Source organism: Amphibalanus amphitrite, unplaced genomic scaffold (assembly GCF_019059575.1).
Source record: "Amphibalanus amphitrite isolate SeventyFive unplaced genomic scaffold, NRLGWU_Aamphi_draft 000085F_arrow, whole genome shotgun sequence".
NCBI classification, from domain to species: Eukaryota; Metazoa; Arthropoda; class Thecostraca; order Balanomorpha; family Balanidae; genus Amphibalanus; species Amphibalanus amphitrite.
The window spans coordinates 563,446-579,766 of record NW_024881581.1 but is presented as its reverse complement, the minus strand read 5'-3'; the positions used below and the strand labels follow the sequence as shown (position 1 = coordinate 579,766).

Genomic DNA, 16,321 nt, shown 5'->3' with positions numbered 1-16,321 from the left:
CGCGGCGCTCCCAGGATTCGAACTCACGACCCTCGGATCTGTAGCCCGATACGCTACCGACTGCGCTACCGAGGACCGCGAACCTACGATCGGAGAGGCGGATCGCGGGTGCTGGCGTGCAGAGAAATCTTTACCCTGTACGCCGTAGAAGATCGGCTGGGTTTCGTGAAAAATGGTAGAGGAATTGTCGAAAGAAAATTCATCGATCTATCATTTGAGACTAAGAACCATTGAATCCTTCAAAGGTTGACCGAGATATCGCTCGCCGAAAACAGGCCATTTAACATGTAAACCCTATGGGCTGGTAGGAAATGTACGCCGTGGAGCAGCAGTGCTACCAACTAACTTCGGCGGGGGCCGAGCGTCCCGTACCGCCACGCCGCGTACCTACTACGTAGTAGGAGACCATCTGGGCGACCAATGAACGGCGCTCGTCGGCGATTTTGACAACCACTCTTCCCCATTGGTTTAACACGGGTGGTCGCACAGAAAACGCCGACGAGCGCCGATGGGGGAGCGTGGTAGTATTCCCGTGTACGGAAGGTGGTAGTTTATCCTACAACAGTGGTATGTTAGCCCACCGTCCAGTGTCCAGGTTGTACCGTGGAAATAACCATTACAATTGACTAGATGATGCGCATAAGTGATGCTGAGGCTATGTCAATATTCTTACCAATATTTATACAGCTTTTCAAAGATATTCTTCAAAATTTGTTACATATTTCGCGTGTTCGGTCGCACCATTGGGAAATGTTATAGCATTCGTGGTCGCCGACCTCATCGGCAGGACGGAGCTTTATTTGAGCCCTGTTAATTGCAAGCGCTTCATTTAGAAAGTCGATGCCATGACGAATTTTCATATTTTTTTATTTATTTTTCACGCTAGCGCCGCGGTTTTCCCGCTATTCGCGAAAAACCTCAGGGGGGGGGGGGCGGATATCCATTATCCGGCCCCCCGTCGGTGCGCGGCTGCTCCATCTCCGCCTTTACTGGGTGGGCAAAAGCACTCCACTGGGTGGGTGAAAATTGCCACTGCTTCGGCAATTGCTTATGCAGTCACCATGTTATCAGAGGCCCTGTATTCTACGCAAAAACATAGCAAATATCCGCAACAAAGTGTCATTTTTTTCACATACGCAGCAGTAGTAATCAATTTAGTGGTTGCATCTTGTCAACTTTTCTGCTAAAGCCGCGCACTGCGCCGCAAACGAGTCAGGCTGAGAGGTTTGATGTAGCTTTGAAAGCTGAGGGCGCTATGGCCGATTTTGGTCACGTGATATACCAGGGCCACACCCTAAGCAGCAATCTAAAGATCATGTGACCTATTGCCCATGACGAAGGGTGGCGCCACATGTCAACACTATTTAGATGTAACCCGATTGTGTTTTGAGAGGGGAGGGAGAATAGCGGGTTCAGGGTTAGGGAAGCATTTGGATATAATCTCGATAAAATATTTGAGTGATAATATCGCTCTTCTTTGCAGGCTTCACCAACCCTCTGAAATGGCAAGCTTGATGTTCCGCACGGTCAGGTCGATATCCCAGAAGGCGCCCCAGTAAGTCAAAGTAGCTTGATGTGGATGTCGGCTGTAGATGAATTTGATTGGCCTTATTTTTGGTCCTGTTTATTTTTAATTGAAATTGAAATAAGGAATATGTTGGATCATTATGGTGGATGTTAATTCACTGGCAATCCATACCTTCTAAGTCCAGTATTCACTATTATCATAGCAGGCGTGTCACGGGCTGCCACCCGTCTGGGAAAAGTCGCTTTATTTGTCGGTTCTTGAGATATTTCTACCAATTTTGCTTAACAGGGTAATCACATTGCGGTGATTTAAACATGGAGTCAGTTTTTCTGAGGGGTGCAAGGGGGTTATGACGTCGACAGATAACAGTCGGGCACACTGGTATTTCCGATCCATTTATGGAAACGTTTCCGTTTTTGGAACAATGTTCCAAAAATGGATATGCCGTTTCCAAAAATAGAAACGGTCTGTTCCATAAATGGAGACGCTGTGTGCATCGCTACCTTTAAAGCAAACTGGGCAATGGGCATTGATTGGTGCAATTTGGCATGCGCAGGATGCCACCAATCGACAGCCAGCATTCTAGTTTATGTTCCTGTTCTCCGACTTTCCGATCAGAAAACCGAAAGTTGACGAACGAGGCGATGCTTATAACATGTTGACGTGATAAAAAATTGACACGTTTTTTCTCATCGAAAATAATAACATTTATGAATGTTTTGAACAAAAAATAACGTTTTTAACAGACTAACTGAAAGACTGGTCCATGGATTGGAACAACCACATCATGATTCAGGAGCATTTCAAAGACGTGAATTTGAATGCATACGACAGCTTTCCATGCAAGAAGACAAGTGCTTTTGGTGTATCTGAGCTTGTTTTACGCGAAACAGTTGTTATACATCAAATCCAGCCACCCTTGGCAAGAAAATAAGTGCGCAGATGTTAGCGTTTCTATTTATGGAACGAGCGTTTCCATTTTTGGAACATAAGAATAGTCAAAATTGGAAAGGTTTCCAATAATAGAAACGTCTCCATAAGTGAATCGGAGATACCACAGTGCGCCCGACTGATAACTTAGCTCTGATCAGGGCTGTCCAAGGCCATGGGCTGTCTCATCCCTATCTCCGTAACGTGTCGTGTGCGACCAATGACGTCACGGCATTGCGGCGTTCTGATTGGGCGGCAGCTCTGAATCGCCCGACTGGTGGTCCCCGCTCGACAAGCGCACGTGCGCCGACTAGACATTTGTAGTGGCATTGACGGCAGAAAAAGTGAGGTAATGCAGAGCTCTGAATATACTTGAATAGAGTCTAAGCCGTTATTAGTAATACGTAAAAACGTCAGATAGGTTTCTTGTTCGTCTTGATTTGAGCTTTTATGTGATATAACTTTTACCTTAGTGTCGAGGTTGGCAGCTATGTGGGAGAGCCCTAAAGTTGGGTCATTTTCCATAGGATTGCATTACAGCCGTCCGACCCTTCGTACCTGTGACGTCACGGAAATCGCTGCTTCGGCCTAATGAGCATACCTTCTATATAGGGCCTTGAGCTCTGATCACCCCCCGTTTATTTGGACGACGGTGAAAACAGGGCGCCTGGGGCGATTTGATCAAGGATCGTGAAATTTACACGTGACGTTTGGCATATAGAAGACCCATGGAAAGGGAGAAGTTCCAAATGTCACGTGACTAATATGCCCTCCGGCGCCCTGTTTTCACCGGCGTCCGTTTTATCAGCATGCTGCGAGCATCGCAGCATGCTGCTACTTCTTGGCTCCTCATGGGTCGAATTCAAGTGGTCTATTCGTTAGACCAATGAGAGGCGAAGAAGCGCCAGCAATAACTTCCTTTTATGGGGAAAACCGACAGCACGCTGATCTGATATAAAAACAGCGACTGAACAGGGCCCTTGTTTTGTTTCCTGGGAATGTGTGATCGGAGCGAGGCTTGCAAGGCGGCGTTGTAAAGCGTTCAGACAAGCCTAAGTAATGCAAACTATCATCGGGATACTTGCGTGCAAGAGCACATGACACAGGGCACTGCAGGGGGGTTAGAGACACACCTGTGTAATGAAGGACAATGGGCCAGAAAAATTGAAACTTCGCTCATATGGTGCTGAAATGCTCCGCATCATTATGGTATAGGTAATCCGTGTGTAGATGCTGAGCCGTGTCCCCAGCGGACACAGTCTCGTTTCTTTTTGGGCACACCTCGTATACAGCCCTCCCAGCAATGACGTCCAGGTCTTACACACCAATTGTAATTGGTGCATGTATGTATTAGCATTATTTTGTTTTCAAACAGTGATCCTGCTTGTTGCAGGTAGTTAAGCTCTCATGCATTAATTTTTTATTTGTGTTAATTTGGGTTATGTTAATCATTGTGCTTTTGTTGTTAGGTCCTTTAATCACAACTTTCTGAAAGGGTGAAAGGGTGATACATTGTTTATAGAAATTGTTTTTGTGCTTATTTGAATGCAATGTATGCTACATATTGCATAGCTTGTCAAAGCTTGAGTTCACACTAAGCTTTCCATGCTGCACATTGTTGCCTGCTGTCAGCTGGGGGATGTGTGGACTTGCTGATGAAACTTATATGCATTTATATGCTTCTTGTAGATATGCACAGTAAACTCTGTAATGTGCTGGCAACCAAAATGTTTATCATATTGTAGATGAACAATTCTGTTATTTTTTCACCATTGTGTGTCTGCCTGGGGTAGATAGTAGCAAGCTGAAGCAGGTGTCTGCTCTGTAGGATATACAATATTTTGGCTGAAATCCACATGCACCTTGGACATATTAAAAGGACTCTCCCACCAGGGCTGCGGAGTCGGAGTCGGAGTCGGACTCGGTCGGAGTCGACAGTTGTGACCGGAGTCGGAGTCGAAGTCGGAGTCGATTTTAGAAGCCCGAGCCGGAGTCGGAGTCGGAGTCGGAGTCACCGAAAATCTGTCGACTCCGCAGCCCTGCTAGGTCTGCGGAGTCGGAGTCGGGAGTTGGAGTCGGTCGGAGTCGACAATTCTGCCCGGAGTTGGAGTCGGAGTGGGAGCTGGTTTTTGAAAGCCGGGGTCGGAGTCGGAGTCGGAGTCGCCGAAAATCCATTGACTCCGCAGCCCTGCCTCCCACCTTCAGAAAAAGTTAATGAATTGGCATGAAAGTGATGTCGCTCGATTCACAAAGAGCAAAAACGAATATGTACCAAATTTCACCGAAAAATATTCACCGGTTTTCAAGATATTAGACTTTTACTTTTGTTTACTTTTTGGGATCTCCGCTGTTCCTAGCGACTTTATTTTGGAAGTGCGGCGTTCGCGGCAGATGTTGCGCGCAAATAGCACATACCACCACTGCTTTACAAAGAGGTTAGTATAAGGTTTTAAAATCGTTAGATCACCGCTGACGTCACAAATTCTAAGGGGGCATCTCAATGCATTAGCCCCTTAGAATCCGAAAACTGCAAGTTTGAAATTCCATATCTCCGAATTGAAGCATTTTTCGATGTTGTGAGTGCCCAAACCGGTATTCTCAGGCCATGGCCACCAATTTGGCTATCTCAACTCAAAACTAATGTTAAGGTGGGATGGTCACTTTAACAGTTAGATCATATGATGCACTTACCTGGATCGGTTCAAATTGAAAGTGGGGCCAGCCCTTTCAGAGTATCTGTGCTGGAAGACAATTACAAGTGATTTGCTTTTGTGTGATAATGCGAAACATGTGCTTATTGACAAACAATCAGCTGTGGTTAGTTGTGGTTCTAAAGAAATGTCTTCACATTCCCACGCCAAGCACTTGGGCGCAAAATGACCTCGCAGTCGGCGCGCCCCTAACCCCCAACAAACAAACCACGCCAAACACTGAAGTACAAACTACAAACGCACCTCAGCCTGCCGTTCACTCTGTATTCTCAGTCGCCAGCTGTCTGTGGCGTCTGCCCGGCTGGCGTCCGACCTTCCGGCCAAGAGCGCCCCGTCGGCGGCGCAGGTGCCGGGCACCATCACCGTCGAGGGATGGGAGGATCTGAGCGCCATCAACGGACACCCTGCCGAGGAGGTGAGACCACGGGCCGGTGGAGAGGGACGGGGTGAGTAATTCGTGAGAGATGCCGCGACACAGCTTCTGATGGCCGTCACTAGGAGGAGGGGAAGTTGGCTAGAGAAATGTGTGCTCATTTAATTTTTGCCCTCTTTGATTACTGTGTTGACGTGTACAGTAGGAGTATATTCAGCTGTCACAACGGCTCACGAGGCCAAAAACTCAGGAATGGTTGGGTGAAAGCTGGAGGCTCAGGGGTGGCTGTAGTCTCTTCCTCCTGTCGTCTGGTGGCAGCACAGTCGCCTTTGAAGAAATGTAGAGGTCAGGCGCTGCTCATTGCAACTCGGCTTCTTGCTGTGTTCTAGCATGCGACTTACATCGGATTGCATTCATGACTCTGGCATTAAGATTTATATACTGATTTGTGTAATTTGCTATTTATGCTTAGTTTATGCGCGTGGAGGGTTACAGTAATCACGTTCACGTAGGTACTTCTTTCGTAGGCCTGTGATCCTGAGATCCGATCATCATCCCGTCAACAGAAGAATATTCCAGGAGGATACCACTGCAAAATTGGGTTCATGATTTTGTCTTCAGTGTTGATTTAATAACGTTCGTTCTTGGATCTGGAATATGCTGGATAATCTATCAAGAAAAGAGGGATTTCCGACCTGAAAGGATGGCCCAGGACACAGTTCGGAGCAATTTCGCGTATCAGGCTCAATAAAACGTATCAATGAGCCTGCCAGTCAGGATAGGTTCATTATAGGAGCTTTTCTTATCCTGGAACATTCATTTGTTAATCATATGGTGCTTTTGTTGTCATGCGATTACACCCGGCTGTTACTGGGCTTGAGCACCTCTCATTTCTCCCGAAAAAGATTCGAACAGTGCCACGGAATTCGTTATTTACAATCATTTAATATGTTTGAGTATTCTGCGGACAAAATTGAAGTCAGTTCGACACCTTTATGATTGTGACCGACGACATGGTGATGGCATTGTATGTTTGACGCTTCAATATGTATCATTCCAGGCGTACCTTACTCATTAAAATGCTGATATATTGGCCAAATTCTAACCTATCAGAGATACACATATGCCACAAAGTATTGGGCTTATTGTGTAACTCGGCTGAGGCCACACTAGTCTTTTGGATTTTTTATGTTTTACCAGTTTTTCCTCATTGATTATGGAATTTCATACACAAGCGATACCGAAATTACACGAAAGTCATTTTGAAAATGTGCTCCTTCCAGTGACTCGTTTGCGAAATGTCGCTGTACCCGTGCCACAAGGTGGTGTCAAATTCCTTGTCTGAAAAGTAAAGCTGCTCTTGATGTTACCAGATTTGCCGTCAAACGTTTAACGTCTAGTCTTAGGCCATTAATCTTGATGTTCAACTTTTGATTTAAATAATAGCAACACAGAACCATTTGAAAGATTCCTGTTACACTTCATAAAAACGGATGCATATTAACTAAGCATACACATCTCTGCACGCCACGTATCAGCATGGTCGTCTGGGGAGCGTGCTTGCCAGTCGCCGGCCCGGCAAGAACCGATTTTAACCGCCAGCGACCGCCGCATCTCTGGATCGTATCCGTGGAGAGTGCCGACGCAGACAGTATTTCTGTCCGTCACAACATGTGCCGTGTTTCCTTCCCTGGATTAATGTCCGGATGGTCTGACTCTGGACAGTGTCATGAACGGGTCAAATTGCTGATGAGCATGCAGTTGTAATAGATTTTTATTGCGCATCCTTTTGTCAGTGTTATTTTATTTTTAGAACCAGACAATGATTAAGTTCTAAATTTACCAATTTGGCGAAAAACTACCTAAATATATTTTATATCTGTAGCTCTCTGTTCATAATCGTATTATTATCGTAGGTAAAAAGGCCTCAATCCGCCAATACTGGGTGTCATAATGTTGTGCAATGTGCGTTTGGTTGATAAATTGCTATTTTCTATGTTTTCTCTTATATATTCGAACCAGTTCTGCGCATAGTTTGATGTGTTTTTCCGAGGACTGTTCGGAATTGTGTAATGTGTGAGCGGAAATATTTAACTCCTAAACGTGGCCCGCGGCACTTATATCGTCACATAGTCACGTGATTCTATCAATGACGACACCATCCGTCACGTGACCCACTTCCTGTTCCGTCACGTCACCATACTGGGTATCTGCTTGTTCTCCATATGGTGCTGACTGCCAAATGCGTGCTGCTCAATCCAGCTTATCTGCGCAGCGTGCTGCCGCCTTATCACGTGACCTCACCACGACGTCACGTGACCTTCCCATCGTTTCACTACCACGTCACGTGACCTTGCCACTCTGCCGCGCCATGTCGCGTGATTCTCCCACCCCTCCTCCACGTCACACGCCTCAGATGTATAGTTTCCATGCATGACCCACTAAGTCACGTGACCCGTTGACCCCTCCCTTCGGCAGCTGGTGACCCGGCGGGTGCGTGTGTACCAGCCGGCTAAGAACGCCATGCAGTCGGGTACCCACAAGTACCACAACTGGGTACTCGAATTCGACACCCAGGAGCGCTGGGAGAACCCGCTCATGGGATGGGCGTCCACGTGAGTAGCGGGGGGGGGGGGGGGAGTCCGGGACCGGGTGCTTCTGTTGGGCGTGTATTTGGGTGATGTGATGTGATATATGTGTGGATTGTGATTCTAGATGTAGGGGGAGGGGGGAATGGTGGGCATGCAAGCACGTGATGGAGTGATGGGCACAACATGCAGGTGGTATTGGGTGTATCTGACCTTGCTCTCGCTCGATTCATCGGTTGTAATATTAATCGAACGTTTAATTTGAAATTTGTGACTTGGAGTAGCTGAATGCTTACAATCTCAGTCATCCTGCAATGTCATCTTGCCGAAGAGGGAGAGGATTTTTTTGATTCTATCGTTAATAGCGGCGATGGTGAAAGCGAATATGACATTGACCGGTTCATGGATTATTTGTTGTTGGTTGGCGAACTCCGTAGATCATATGAACTTCTTGCACACCTTAGTCAATGCATGCACCTCCCCTCAAACCTGATGGATTAGTTGATGATGACAGGTCTCAATAATACGCATTTCAGCCATCCAATATTTATAATCGTTCACCAATATTTTCTGGTTATGTCCAGCGGCGAATGTTGATAATGGTCTCCTCAACTCAAACGCGAAACAAGAGACATAAAAGCTCAACCAACATTATTGTGTGTGCTTTGAAACAACGCTTCACAACTAGATCCTCTGGCCTTGGAGTTGTAAATAGCCTGTTGAGCGGTGCATGACTCCGATAGACGATGCGTGTCAGATAAGATGTGCTCTCTCGAGAGGGGCTGGTCCGCCGAGCACGATTATTCCAGCGGAGAGCGAGGATAAGGAACATTCCAGAAGGATCTCGATGTGCTGTCGGCTTGCTGCAGGATAGCCATTTGATGGTATCGTCATTCAGGAGTGTCATGGTCATTGGCATATGATCGGCATGGCGTGCAGTGATGTAACGGTGGTGGATATTTATTGATTGGTGTGTACCTTTTATGTCGATGTTTGGTCATATCATAAGAATGATAGTTTGCTGGCTGTGTGTGGGTGAAGTTCAGTCCAATCATACGCTCTGTTAAGCTATTCATTTTAAGTTGTCACAGCTTTTGTTGTAATCCAACCCTGCTATTGATGTCATTACATGATTACATGTGTGTTCGGTGTCATCGAAGTGTCCTGTAGCACTGCCTGAGTACTTTCTTACACGCAATCCTTTCTAGACTTCGCACGGTGTCCTGACCCATCAACAAATGACAGACTATCCCAGCGGCTCTGACACCCTCGTCTCCGGCAGCGGAGACCCCCTGTCCAACGTGCAGGTGGAGTTCGCCACTAAGGAAGAGGCCATCGAGTTCTGCGAGAAGAACGGATGGGACTGGTCGGTCGACATCAAGACGCCCGTCAAGCCCCGCGTGAAGTCGTACGGCGCCAACTTCTCCTGGAACAAGAACACCAGGACCTCCACCAAGTAGAGCCATAACTCACAGGTCGGAACGATAGATCGTGTGTACATAGTCATGTGATATGAAATATACAGGTCGGGACAGTATGATCACGAGTTTGATACGCGCTCATTTGAGTCTCCCGACTGATTGCTGCAGTTTGGTTTGAGAAAATATCTGACAGGGATTTGAGTTGATGGATGTCTTGCACAAAGTAGTTGGATTAAGTTTTCGAAATGGCGTAAAAGTGTGAGAGAATTTCGTCTCTAGACTTGCTTTTAAATTGCTGGTTTTTTCTTAAGCAGCTACCAGATATTTCACAATAGCTATTGCTTGTATTTCTCAACACCAGATCCCAGCAATCAGTTGCCGGTTATGGCTATTCAATTTGGGAGTTATTTCGACAGTCACGTTCACATGGCTCACAGCTATTTCTGCACTCAATTTTCTGACACATGGGTACATAACGCCAAGGTATGAATTAGGCATACCACTTCCTGACACTGGAATTTATACATAGACTAAGACCAAGTACATAGTTTACCGTTTGTTGCGTGCTTGTTCTAACAAATTGAAGTCCCGGCAGGCGATTTACAGTAGCGTAGCGATACCAAGGCCAACCAATTCAACACAAACACATGCCTAAAATTGCTCAGGCCTACTAAGTGAATCGACGCACATCTGACACCGAAAAGGTCTGAGTCGAAAAACCACATTGAAGTTGGGAATGCCGACTGCAATGAGGGGTTACACAGGACGGGAACACTGAACGCGATGACCGAATGATAACGATTCATTCTGCAAATTACCTAGAGCTTACTGATGAAATGTTCACACAGTGACTACTGGAGACCTCGGCAGGCAGCAGTTCGGGGCGGGGGCTGGTTTACTGACAGTCGTTGCGTCATCGTCATTGATCGCTTCGTAAATGCCAAGCATTGAAGGTGGTAGCTCCGATCCATTGAATGTTCCAAGTCACAACACGTTTGGTTGACACGAAGTGGATGACGCACAGGTGTGAATTGTTGAAAGAACTGACTTATTTAGCTTTCGTATTCGCATTTGTTTATTGTTTGGGTCCTTTGTTCCGTTATATGACGTTAAATGTTTTTCTTTGGTAACCTATCTTCCCACGGTCTTCCACGGACAAGTAACGGCTCAGTGTTCTCTCAAGCATTTCACAGATGCTACCAAGACCAGTCCACTGCAACCGTTCATCTTGCCACCGATGCTGCCCACACACCGCCCCGATTTCCACAGACCAGCTCCGCCTCAGACACCCGTGCCGTCATGACGCCTCCGCCGCCGCGTCGTTTTGTCTCGTGACGCACGAACCGTGCACGTAGAGCGATCGCCTGTCAGTGCCAGTCGCCTGACTGCACCCCTGCAGCCTGCGCCGTCAGTAAACACCGAGAAGTGGCGGCTAACGCGTGACACTTGTTGTGTTGGACGCTGTTGGATCGATGACAGCTCCCTTGCATGAGCCGTATCGCAGTCGGTAGCGATTGGTCGCTGATGTATGACTGCACCGATCGACAAGCGGCTCGTTCTAGTTTTTCCTGCCGCATCCACATACTACTGTCGCCCTGTACTCAGACTTCTGATGTGCGCGTGTTGGCAGCACTCTTGCATTGCCATTTAGGGGACAAGAGACGCATGAACTGTCCTCAGAAGTTCCGCCGCGTTGCGTCAGTCTGTTCGTTTTGCGCGTGCCGCCCGGGAGGGATGGCCGTCCGCCTTGGAGCTAGTGGTCGATAGTTCCATCGAATCTCTCCGTTCGTGACGTCACCGGTCGGTTCTCGGCCGACTGACGACACGCGCACACCCCCCCCCCCCCCCTCCCCCACTGCGCACACCGGTGCGACGCACTCGACGGGTAGAGCGGGAAGTGCGTTGTTGGATGTGGGGCCAAGCCCATGGCTAGCCTAGGGAGCTGGCGACGGACCTGTTCGGTCCTTACCTAAGACTCTGACAGAATAGTCGAGAACACGAGACTGATACGTGGAATTGAATTGTAGGCGCAAAAGCGCGACGCAGCTGGCAAAACCTTGGACAAAGTGAGCCAGAGAATGACGCATTGGGGTGGGTTGGGAAACGATCGGCTACTGATCCCAGCAGGAAATTATAGCGCGGAAGGATTCTCTATCTGACTTACGAGCGTATCGGCAAATTTGTAGCGACTAGCGATATATGTTAACTATCGTCTATTCGTAGTGATGTTTTGAAATGTTATCTAAGCGCTTTGCATCTGGCCTTGACCTATTGCTGTCCCTGTATGGTTAATCCCTCTGACCTTGCCGGATAAACCGATTTATTTTCAGCGGGACTGATCGCTAGCTGCTGGCATCAACTGTCATTTTTGGGATGGATGTTGAATCCTTCCCTTTGTAAGGTTTTTGTGTTCAGAAGCGCTTTATGTTTTTAAAATGTTGAAACAAAAAAAGAAAAATCGGTCTCTCGCGTCTTTGTTTCTATGTCAATAGCGTTCTGTGTGTGTAACATTCCATTTTGCTTATGCTTACTTCCTAACTTTAGGGTAAATTACAAAACAGCAGCAGACTCTAACATACTACACATGTATTGCACATCGCCTGGAGGTAGTTCCGCTCCCCTTCCATATGAATGACGATCCCTTTTAATAATATTTTCCCACGGGCGTTATGCTAATCGGAAAACGGTTTCTGCATGTCGGTTTTCGGTTATGTGTCGTAGTTTACCGCCTAGCGGTAATCATCATTGCCTTGAACCTGTTTCCCTTATCTTCCTCTATCCCGCTCTACCGTGGAGACATGCGATGCAATTTTTTCGATTTTACCATTTTCCGATTCATGTACATGCGTTCGAACTTCGATGCATACGCAGCCGGGACGCTGACACGGATAGATCCTAAGTAAGTGCGCTGGTCGCCGGCGAAGTCCGGATAGCGTCAGTTCGAGCCTGTCACCGGTTCACCGCCCGTGCACCGGCTCACGATTTCCAGACAGCTTTGCCGACTCCCAGACAGCTTTGCCGGCTCCCAGACAGCTTTGCCGACTTCCAGACAGCTTTACCGAGTACCGACTCACAGACAGCTTTGCCGACTTCCAGACAGCACTGCCGGGTTGCAGACTACACTGCCGGCTTCCAGACAGCACTGCCGACCTTCAGACAGCGCTGCCGGCTTCCAGACAGCTGGGTCAGCGGTCGGAGACGGTCGACGGCAGATGTCCCGTGACCCCAGCACGTGGTTAGCTCTGTCCCGTGGTGATCCGCTGTTGCTTCACGGCTGTAGCGATTACACACTGATCAATGATCGGAATACATCTGCTTGACACTGATGTGGTAACCAATGATGTTTCAAACTACGACCATTACTGCACACCGAATTTTCCAGCACGTGTGGGCTTTCAGGAGACGTTTCACACTCAGGCTCTGACTAGATTTTTCAGAATTGAACCACCCGGGATAGAAGTGCGTCAGAGTGGGCAACGACCCAACCGTGAATCAGACCAAGTTGGATCGTCGCACGAACCTACTTATTGCACCATGTTTTGCCCACCACTGGCACTGACACCGATCACTAACTTCAGTGCAGCAGCTCTACCTTTTGATCAGCGGTGCGTGTCAGCTGCCCTCCGGAATGGAACCAGAGCGGAGTGGTCGCGGAACCAGACAGAACCGGCGCGTGTGGGTCGGTCGCCGGACGCAGCCGCCCCCGCCGCTGGTTCCACAGACGCTCCATAGGTGGAGAATTGTCAAAATGCCAGGGGGTGCTTTCACTGGCGGATCCAGAGCTTGAGCGCGGGCGGGGGGCACACCAGGGAGGGGGCCAAACCTAAGGTACCCCCAAATCCTGTTTTCTCATTGGATTTAGGCCACTTATTTTTCGTAACAGCCCTGGCACGATGTTTTTTTAACTTTTAAACTTAAAAAAAAACTTTTTTTAACTTTTTTAACTTTTTTAAAAAGAAGTTGTAGGTCACCTGGCAGGGGCTTTTTCTATCGGCACCTGAAGCCTCTATGGGCCCTAAGCCTCTCTGGGCCCTATGTGGGGCCATTGGAACTCAGGTTAAGGGGTGACCCACAGAGTTGCACGTGACCACACGGTGCCGACTGCCGACACTCCGCAGGAGATCGTTTAGGGTCTCAGAAACTCGTCTTTTCTGTCAGAGGCCAGCGAAAACGCTCAGAGATTTGCGCGGGCCCTAAAAGATCTGCGCGGAGTGCGGACCTTCGGAGACCTGCACAATATTTGCCCTCAAAGGTTCACCTGGGGCCCCTAGAGCCTGACGTAGGGCCCCTTGACATGGGTGTGGCCCTCAAAGACGGCTGAAGAGACCCGTAAAGATATGTGGGTCTTTAGAAACATGCGTCTGGTGATTGACTTGGGTTCTTCTGAATGGTTCTGAATGTTATCAGGGAGCTATTTCTCGGATATCAGCTAGGGCTCTCGGGGACTGCTTTTGAGCTTCAAAAAAACCTGTGCGGAGCCCTTGGGGCGCATCCGGTGTCCTCAGGAGTTGGGTGCCTGTGTGCGGCTTCAAGAACCTGACGGATCTCTCAGGAGCCGGAGTGGGTAATTGGAGACCCCGGCCCCGGGAGAAGACTCGGCACTTAAAACTTCGACGGGCCAAAAGGCCGGGCGTCAGGGGCCCCTAAGCCCAATGAGGATGGTAGAGGACAGGTGCTCCCTGTGCCACCCTTGGCTAGGCCACTTGCCCCTTCCCCCGACCAATGAGCCAATGAGCGTCGAAAATAACTATTACATGCTCTCTTTTTCATCCCCAGGGTAGTCAAGTCCTTCACCTCATTCTTCAAAGACTCTAAAAACCTGGTCCGGGCCAGACCCTTGACGGTCACCCCTATCCGAAGCGTGTAGGTAGCTCCCCCAGAAGCATGCTCAGGTGCGGTGAGAAAGCATCAGTGGGTCTGGGTGAGCTGTTTATCATGGCGGGCTCAGCCGCCTAGCAGTCCCATTCAGCCCCATGCAGGAACCTGCATGCAGGTTGGCCGCCCACTGCCCAGTGCCCGGTGTCCCCAGGACTGTCTCTCCCTATATTATCATGCTCCCGACTCTGCAGTCTGCAAAGGTCTCGCAAGATCGAAAGAGCCTAACCTTGCAAAATAAAACAAAGAAGCATCAATATGAGCTATCATTGACGTTGATAAAACGTTTTATGTAATATGTTCTATCTAACATGGAGCGTTGCTACCGCAGCCGCAACCAGTCACAGCAGTTGCACTGGGTTAATCTAGCAGCAATTGATATTGATATTCGCGAATCTGCTGCTGGTAGACAGGCATTCTCCGTTCCTCGAGGCTCGAATATGCTGCTTCTGGGCCTGGTACGATTTAAAAGTAAGCCCTCTTCAGCCGACATTGCTAAAAAGGCAAAATAAGAACTTGAGTCGTGTTCTTGTCGCTTGTCCCCACTTGGGATGAGAGGAACAATGAAGTGTATCTGGCATATTATGTCGAGATTTGGATTGAATTTGATGCGAAAGGGGCTAAAGTTAGTCTGGGCTCAGAATCCAACTTTTGTTTCATGCCAAAAGCAGCAAATTCGGAAGCCGCGAATGCCTGTCTACCAGCAGCAGATTCGCGAATATCAATCTGCTGCTAGATTGACGAACGTGCAACTTTTTGCAAGGTTAAAAAGACAAATTTCCTCAAGATGAAAATTATTTACTATTGAAATAAAATATATCACAAAAAAAGCATGTCAAAAAGTCCAAATGAAATCAGCTTTTGCAAAACCATTAATTATCAAATCTTTCTTTAAAATTGTATTTCTTTCCTCTGATAAATGGAAAACTTTATATGGCGGGATAAGAATTTGCCATCGCTGCGCTATTGCAACGATTGTGGCGCAGGCCAGTTATTCTCTTGTGATTCAGCCCATGAGGTCCTAATACTATAACATAATTCAGCCTTCAGGTTGCCAACGTATCATTTCTTTTTAGAATTTTGGGTTCATGAGCTAAAGATATACCTATATCGTAGAGCCGAAGCATATAATGAACAAATGCGTGCATTGTCCAACAAGATTGTGTCCTGACTGTGAGGTTCTGCAATGTTTTCAGGCTTTTGTCACAACAGGTGAAACACCAGCATCTTGAGACATATCTTTTTTTTTCTTACAAATAAGTCCCAGGACATTGGACAATTGGACAGTGATTGAGTCTTGAGCAATAACAATCGTTTTCATCATGCAAATTGTAACCGTGATGGCTAGGTATTGGGTGCATGCTTCCATTGAATGCTTCACAAAGTTTATGTTTGACTTTGTGAATGAAAATGACATGTCCTTAACCTATATATTTTTTATCATGCTTAGAATGTGAAATTTTATTTTTGTGTAGACTTGCAGATTCCAGGGGGTGCTTTTGGCACACTTTTTGGCTCAGGGGGTGCTCGCGCACCCCCAAAACCCCTAATTCTCCGCCTCTGAGACGCTCGATAATGACACACAGGAGGCGACCGCTGGCGGCAGCGCTGGCAGTGGCTACAGCCGAACTGTAACCATGAGTCAACCACCTTCTGGTGAACGGAACTCATAGTACCGAAATTCGGGCAGTGGGTACTGATAGAATGTCATGTTCTTGGTAATGAGAACTTGGTTGTTCCAGTTTTGAGTTTGACGTTCAATATGACGCCACGGTGGCTACCGGAGCCCTTGGGGATCACAATGACTCAAGCTAGGAATGTTTAATTTTGTCTCGTACACCAGCGTTAGATGTCAGCGCAGTTACGCAAAGGGCCGTTACGTGGCAGCCACGTCA

At 47.7% G+C, this 16,321-nt stretch overlaps 1 protein-coding gene across 1 annotated transcript; it reads left to right on the top strand.

Moving 5' to 3' along the window:
- The first annotated feature begins 1,371 nt into the window (after positions 1 to 1,371).
- On the top strand, positions 1,372 to 9,670 carry LOC122379876 (NADH dehydrogenase [ubiquinone] iron-sulfur protein 4, mitochondrial-like). Its single transcript, XM_043362451.1, has 4 exons — positions 1,372 to 1,555; positions 5,443 to 5,584; positions 8,021 to 8,157; positions 9,413 to 9,670. The coding sequence occupies exons 1-4, from the start codon at positions 1,503 to 1,505 to the stop codon at positions 9,588 to 9,590; spliced, it is 510 nt and encodes a 169-aa protein (XP_043218386.1). The 5' UTR covers positions 1,372 to 1,502; the 3' UTR covers positions 9,591 to 9,670.
- Positions 9,671 to 16,321: the final 6,651 nt, after the last annotated feature.